The following is a 7,969-nucleotide window of genomic DNA, read 5'->3' as shown; positions in this document are numbered from 1 at the left end:
TAGCAAATATCTGTCTGGGGATGGGGAAACACCTCTTATCAACAGGGTGGCTGAATGAAATGTCATTGTATACCTAACCCTTAACTGTACCCCACAACATCATAATAAAAAATATTGATTTTTTGAGATTTCATTTGATCCTTGCAAGACAGGGAAGAATAGTCTCCATGAGGATGGCATCTGGTGAAATGAGGGCAAGAAAAAACAGAGAACAAATTTTGCTTTGAGATTTTGGTTATGCTTGCAACCCCAGATAGAGTATTCCTAGGATAAAGTTGGATTCTGGGTCGGGGGGAGACTGTGGATGGAGGCATTTGTAGGTGTGTTCAGAGAGACAGAGTCAGAGATTCACAGTGATGAAGAGATGAGGATCATGTAGTCAGAGTGGAAGGACACTTTTCTAATCAGGACTTTTATGGAAATTATCCTTGGTCAAAAGAAGAAGAACCTTGGCAGTATGGCAACCAGAAGAGGTGGCAAGAGAAGAGAAGAGAAGAGAAAGGAAGAGAAGAGATGAGGACTAGTAAGAGACTCATCTGTTGGGCTCCCACTAGCAGCTCTAGGATCAGAACTAGGCATGAGAAGTTCCTTACTTTTTGTGATTTTGAATTTTGTTTGAGGAACAGATTATTCCGCAGAAGGCAGAACAGCACTGAAGTCCTTTATGGCAGTCTTCTTGCAATGTACAGAATTGGGTACAGTTTTCAGGTTCCGATCTGCAGGGTGGAGGTTCCAAGATATACTCTGGAACACAAAACAGGTAAGAGAATGACCTCAACAACAGGCTGGGCTATAATAACATTCGAAATTCAGAAAGCCTCAGGGAGCTGCTAGGAAACTTGCAACCCCACCTTCCTCATGTAGGTCCAGGGAGGTGGAATCAAGTTTTGTCCTCATCTGCTGCCTTCCTCTGAATTCTGAGCAGAGAACCAGGGTTTGGATATTTGCTCAAAGACAAGTGCCCATAGATTAAATATGGGCACTTGCTGGGTCCCACGTCAAGGTTGGGTCCACGTCAGGTTATGAATGGTATGTGTGGTGAGCAAGAAAGAGGTTTGTACATTCATCCTGCACTGACTCTGTGGGGTCTTGAGCAAGTAGTAAAGCCTCTCATTAGCGATATAGTTTACCCTAGGGTCAACCTAGCATGGGTTATTTGTGTATAGGAAGAATGAGCGAAAGGTAGGTTTTGTTAATGGATGAAGAGCATACAGTAAACTGAAGGTACAGGATCAGAAAACTAGGAACAAATTCATAGATAAGTTCCCGGAATACTTTCTTATGGTGAGAAGATTGGGGATTTCAGAATGAGGTGCAAAGATTCAGCTTCTCTTTCTTCTATGGTGTCTTTTTATCAAGAGGCCAGAGTACCAGGATGCCCCACTTTCTACTGTTAGAGAAAAATAAGCGTTTTCACGTGGACACCCTATTTCCTCCCTCACCCTTAAGTATTTCAGTTCAAAGCTAAGACTCATCTCTCCTAGGAGATTCTGCCCCAAGGCCCCAAATCACAATCTCTACTCTATTACTGATTACTAAGAATGGGTCCCATTAACCCCTTTCCTCAAGCTCCTCCAGGCCCTAATTTTTGTATCTGTGACTTACCTTTTCTTTGGAGCAAAAGTCAAAGGAGCATTCTATTGCCAATCTACTGGTCTATTGCTCTGCAAGTATTTGCAATTAGAAGGAGATCTATAGGATATCATGGTTATTTGAAAGGAATCAATGAAGAATGAGGTTGCAACTATAACTGTAATGTAAAATGCACCAGAAATGGAGTGAAAGAAGCCAAAGTCCCAGCTGTTGACAATTTATCAGAGGCACCAAATACTTACTGGTAGGGTTTTAGGGGGATGGGAGAGGAGGTTGTAGTTAAAACAACTCATCATGAGAACCTCACAAACAGAGCACAGAGTTGCAATGGCCCATAGAGCTAATACCATGCTCTAACAGCATCCTGGTACTAATTGCTTTACTGCCAATATCTGCTTTTCCGAGACTGAGACCACATCCCAAAGCTATATGAATGATAACATCCTGGTACTGACTTGTCCTGGTTCTGACTGTCAATGTTTCCTTTCCTAAGGTTGCATTTCAGAGACAAGTGATTAACAATATCCTGATAGTGACTGATTTAGTGGAGCCATCTGCACTTCAAGGCCATGGGAACAGCGGGCCCCAACAGTGCCAACATCTGCATCTCAAGGCCAGGTGACTGCTCGAACTCCCTAACTGCTTCTGGGAGCCCGATAAGCCTCCACTGGGGTTTTATAAGGGGCCTGCAAGAGAACAAAGCTGCTGGTTCTTCTTTAGGGTCAGCCTTTCTTTCCTTTCCCTCTAATAAATTTTCTTTAATCATTCTGCTTGTCCTCTCTTTCTCTGCACTTGCCTTATATTTACTCTTGGCTTCTCAGCCATTCCATAGCTCACAGAGGCAGTGTAAATTGAAACCAGTCCCTACTTTGAAGAGCTTGGGGCTCAACCAAACAGTGTAGGGGAAGCGATCTCAAAGAGATCATACTTTTCAAGTTTTGACCCCTTTTCTGGGTAGCTGGTTCCAACCTCATCACACCGCTTACCAGTCTTTTAGAAAGTCTCTTTATGCTGCTTCTCAAATTCTAGCCCCTGACTCTCCAATTAACTCAACGCTGGACACTTCCTTTTTTGTTTTTTGCAGCTTGTTTAGCCTCTTTTAGTTCTATAAACCCACATACTTTCTCTGAAACTTCTAAAATAGACCCTAGCATTCCCAGACACATGAGCTACCTCACAAACCCCTCTTCTGAGTTCCCAGTATTCTGAAGATGCTCTCTCCACAGAAGAGTGCATGTATGATGAATAATAGTTATTTTCCCATTTAGTATTGTCAAGGTCAACATTACCATAACCAGAGCTGTTGTTAGGTTGAGCTTGGCAGTGGTGGTTGCTGAGATGGATTCTCCACTGTCCCATTAATGCTAGTTATTGGTAATGATCAGTACTTCTGGATTTCTAAAATGTGGAATAAAATGCAAGACTTTCTTTCTCTCCCTCCCAAAACATCCTCCAAGGCCAAGGTTATGTAGATTCCAGCTTGAGTTCTACCAACTTCATTTTCTCTCTGTTTTAATGCTTGAAAAGAGGGACAAAACATCCATGAAGGACCCAGGGGCAGCAAGATTAAGGTAGATGATGAGGCTGATAGCATTTACAATAGTTAATACTTATTGAGCATTTACCATGGTCTAGCAAGAGTGCTCTTTGTCTGCAGGTAGCATCTGTTTCTCCTCCCAACTATCTTGATATCTGAGGCGCTGACACTTTGCCCAAGGTAGGTAGTAAGTAACAGAGCTGGGATTCAAACCTAGATCTTTCCAACAATAAAGACTGGGTGCCTGAATATGGCACTGTATTTTTCCACAAGGTGTGTTGGACTGTCCTCCTCTCCCTTCCACAGATGATACTTCCCTTCCCAGGCCTAGCCTCAGCACCTACTTAGAATGCGCTGCTTGGGACTTCCAGGCACCAGCTGTGATGTTAGGCAGAGCACCACCAGGAACTGGAGAGGCAGCCAAGACTTCATGGTGCCAGCAGGATGAGCAGACAAGTCCTGGCTGAGGTCAACTGGATTTGCTCAGCGCTGCTGTAAGGAGAAGGGAGGGAAAGATGGCAAAGATTAGCCTTTACTGTGTATTCCAATCAAAGAGGGCCTGGCAGAAATCCAAGTACCTCCTAATCACACCCTCTCCAGGGCCAAATAGTGTTTTCACATCTGCACCCTCATAATCTCCCTAATCTTGATCTTGTTATATCTCTCATCTATCTAGATCTTATTAAATAGTCCTGACAATTTTAAAATAATTTTTCCCTGTGGAGATCTTGCATATCTTTGTTATATTTATTCCTAGAGGTTTGAATTTTTAAAATGAAATTGTAAATGGTATAGTAACTTTTGGGGTGTTTCCTTTTATTTGTTGCTACTCTAGACAAATGGCTTTTGTATATTGATCTATGACTAGTTAGCTTGCTAATTTCTCCCATTTTTAATCATGATTTCTTGGTATGTTCTTTTTAGTGTTTGCCACTGCAAATAATAACAGTTGTACTTTTCCTCTTCATGCTTTATGCCATTTTTAATGCCTCGTTGTGCTGGCCAGGTTCTTGAGTACACTGTAGTATAGAAGTGGTGGTAGTATGTGTTTTCTGATACCTCATTTAAAATGAAATCTTCTTAATACCCTTTTGGAAAAGTATCTGTTTTAGGCTTCTCAGAAGCATCCTTTATCTGATTTAGAATTTCTCTTTCATAATATAGTAAGACATTTTAAATTAATTTGTCAATTATGTATATGTATTGTGTTTTTCTATGTGTTGAGATGAAAAATTTTTTCTCCTTTAATATGTTAATGTAGTAAACATTTAAAAGTTTCTAATATTTAGCCATTCTTGCCTTTCTCTGGTAATCTAAAGTGAATTTTTACCAAAACAGTAGGTGAGACATTTTACTTCTGAAGTTTTTGAGGTTCATTTACTATGCAGCATGTGTCAGTACTTCATTCTGTTTTATGTATGAATAATATTCCATTGTATACATAAATCACAATTTGTTTATTCATTCATCTGCGGGCCTTTCAGTTGTTTCTACCCTTTGGCAATTGCAAATAATGCAGCTATGAATATCTGTATATAAGTATTTTTTTTGAGATGCATTTTCTTGATGGGTAATATGTTTAGTTTTTTTAGGAAATTCCAGACTGTTTCCACAGTGACAGAACCATTTAATATTTCTATCAGCAATGCACAAGAATATGGAGATATTGGAACCCTTGTGCATTGCTGAGTATTATTTTCCTATTTAAAAAAATTGTACCCAACCATGTGAGTGTGAAGTGATGTCTCATTGTAGTTTTCATTTGCATTCTTTCATAACTAATGATATTGAGCATATTTTCATGTGCTTATTGGTCATTCTTATATCTTCTCTGCAGAAATGTCTATCCAAGTCCTTTGCCCATTTTGTAATTGGGTTGTCTTTTTTTTTTTTCTTGAGTTGAAAGAGTTCTTCAATATATTCTGAATATCCTTATCAGACATATGATTTAAAAATATTTTCTCCCATTTTATAGACTGTCTTTTCACTTTTTAAAAATAAAATTCGAGAGACGGGGCAAGATGGTGACGGCATAGGTGAACTGGTGAGATTCTCTGAACGGACCAAGACTGCAAACTGCTGAATAGACAGACTGTAAAGCAGAGGGAAAAGTGAACAAAACCAAAAGACCCTCATAAGGAAGAACAGGTCATTGCAGAAGAGAAATAAAAGCAACCCCACCTTCCCTCAAAAACAGAATTGAAGAGGGGGAGGGAAAGGGGTAAAGGGAGAAAAATCTACAGAAATGAAGAAAAACCAAAAGAAGAGTATGGGTCTCTCCCAGACGCCTGGGAGAGCAGACACTGAGAAAATTGACTTTGGAATACAAACAATGAAAAGTCCCCAGAATGAAGGGTCTCAAAATGCAAATGTAGATATCAAAACAATAATGGAGAGACTAAAAAGAATTGAGGAGACACAAGAAGAAACTAGGAAGGAGCTGATATCTGAGATAACAGTAATAAAGAATACTGTGAATGAAATAAATAACAAATTGATAAGCATGGAAAGCAGAATTACCCAAGCAGAAGAAAGAATCTCAGAGCTTGAGGACCAAAATATAGAAATAACCCAAACTCTTAAAAACACAGAAAATAAGCTAAAAAAGACAGAACAAAACCTTCAAGAGATGAGTGACTACCTCAAGAGGCCTAACCTAAGAATAATCGGACTCCCTGAGGCAGAAAGAGAAACAGAGACCACATTGGAACAAACTTTCCACGAGATCATTCAAGAAAATTTCCCTTATCTAATCAGTGATACAAAAATTCAAACACAAGAGATTCAGAGAACCCCCACAAGACAACAAATGAGAAGACCAACTCCTAGACACATAATAATTCGCCTAAATAAAGTAGGCACAAAAGAAAAAATCCTAAAGGCAGCAAGAGAAAAAGGCCAGATCACCCACCATGGAAGACCAATCAGAATAGCAGCAGATTTATCTGCAGAAACCCTGCAGGCTAGGAGAGCTTGGAGCTCTATCTTCAAAGTCCTAAAGGATAAACAGTTTCAACCAAGAATAACCTACCCAGCCAAGCTAAGCTTCATCAGTGAGGGAGAATTAAAATCTTTCCCAGATATCCAATCCCTAAGTACTTATGCAGCCACAAAACCATCTCTACATGAAACACTTAAGAAAGTACTAAACACAGAAGAAAAGGAAAAAAGAACAACGTTCTTCACAAGAGTACAGGGAAAAGAATAAAATATACACGAATCAACCCCAAAAGCAAAAGAAAGACAAAAAAAAAAAAAAGAAAAAAAAAAAAGAAAAAACCAAGTGAAGAACAATAACTCAATAAGAACTCCATGATAGGGATGAACTCTCACATTTCAATAATTAGTCTGAATGTGAATGGACTAACGCACCACTGAAAAGACATAGAATGACAAAATGGATAAAATATCACCAGGCAACAATATACTGCCTTCAAGAGACCCATCTCACTAGAAAAGGACATACACAGACTCAAAGTAAGAGGATGGGAAACAAATTTTCAGGCGAATGGAACACAAAAGAAAGGAGGAGTCGCGATCCTAATTTCAGACAAAATACCATTTAAGCTATCAAAAATTAAAAAAGATACAGAGGGCCACTACATAATGATAAAAGGTTCACTCCATCAACAAGAAATATCTATCCTAAACATATATGCACCCAACATAGGTGCACCAACATTCATAAAGCAACTTCTAGGAAAACTAAAGAAAGACATTGACTCTAACACCATAATAACTGGGGACTTTAATACACCACTCACAACCTTAGACAGATCATCAGGACAAAAAATCAGCAAGGAGATCCGGAACCTCAATGAGACTCTGGACCAAATGGACTTAATTGATACCTATAGAACACTCCATCCAAAGACCACACTTTCTACTCATCACCGCATGGAACATATTCTAAGATCGCCCACATAATTGGACATAAATCAAGTATAAGCAAATTTAAAAGGACTGAAATTCTGCCATGCACCTTTTCGGACCACAGTGGAATAAAAATAAACATTGACACCAACAAAGTCCCCCCAAAACCCACAAAGACATGGACACTAAACAGCATGATGCTAAATAACTCCTGGGTCAATGATGACATCAAAATAGAGATCAAAAGATACCTGGAAACAAATGAAAATAAAGAAACATCTTACCAAAATCTCTGGGATGCCTTAAAAGCTGTAATAAGAGGGGAATTTATATCCCTGCAAACACGCATGAGGAAAATGGAAGGAACAGAAATTGACAACCTAACAAGCCACCTAAAGAAGCTGGAAAAGCAAGACCACAAAAACCCTAATTTCAGCAGAAGAATCCAGATCACCAAAATAAAAGCCCAAATCCAGGACATAGAAGACAAAAAGATAATACAAAAAATCAATGAAACAAAAAGCTGGTTCTTCGAAAGGGTAAACAAGATTGATGGTCCCCTAGCTAGACTGACCAAGAAAAAACGAGAAAAAAACCAAATAAGCATAATCAGAAACACAAAAGATGAAGTCACATCTGACCCTGAAGAAATACAAAAGATCATTAGAGACTACTACGTACACTTGTATGGAAACAAACTTGAAAACCAGAAGGAAATGGAAAACTTTCTGACATCACACAACCTACCTAGGTTGGAACAAGAAGAAATTGAGACCCTATTTAAACCAATAACAATCAAGGAAATCGACCACGTAATAAGAAAACTGCCTACAAAAAAAAGCCCTGGTCCAGATGGCTTTCCAGCAGAATTCTACAAGACATTTAAGGAGGAGCTGATACCAATCCTACTGAAGGTATTCCAGGCGATTGAAAAGATGGACTCTCCCCAAATCATTTTACGAAGCC

General features: G+C 39.2%; 1 protein-coding gene across 1 annotated transcript; it reads right to left on the bottom strand.

Moving 5' to 3' along the window:
• Positions 1–593: 593 nt before the first annotated feature.
• WFDC13 (WAP four-disulfide core domain 13) lies at positions 594–3,562 on the bottom strand (the record flags this gene model as incomplete). Its single annotated transcript, XM_021709381.1, has 2 exons — positions 3,475–3,562; positions 594–744 (listed from the first exon to the last, which is right to left on the bottom strand). Coding segments are annotated over exons 1-2 (239 nt in total), but the record flags the coding sequence as incomplete, so codon positions are not given.
• Between the last annotated feature and the right edge of the window lie 4,407 nt (positions 3,563–7,969).

This window comes from Carlito syrichta, unplaced genomic scaffold, assembly GCF_000164805.1.
Source record: "Carlito syrichta isolate Samal-C Ts95f unplaced genomic scaffold, Tarsius_syrichta-2.0.1 Scaffold203022, whole genome shotgun sequence".
NCBI classification, from domain to species: Eukaryota; Metazoa; Chordata; class Mammalia; order Primates; family Tarsiidae; genus Carlito; species Carlito syrichta.
Note: the sequence above shows the minus strand (reverse complement) of the source record. Positions and strands in the feature narration are given on the sequence as shown.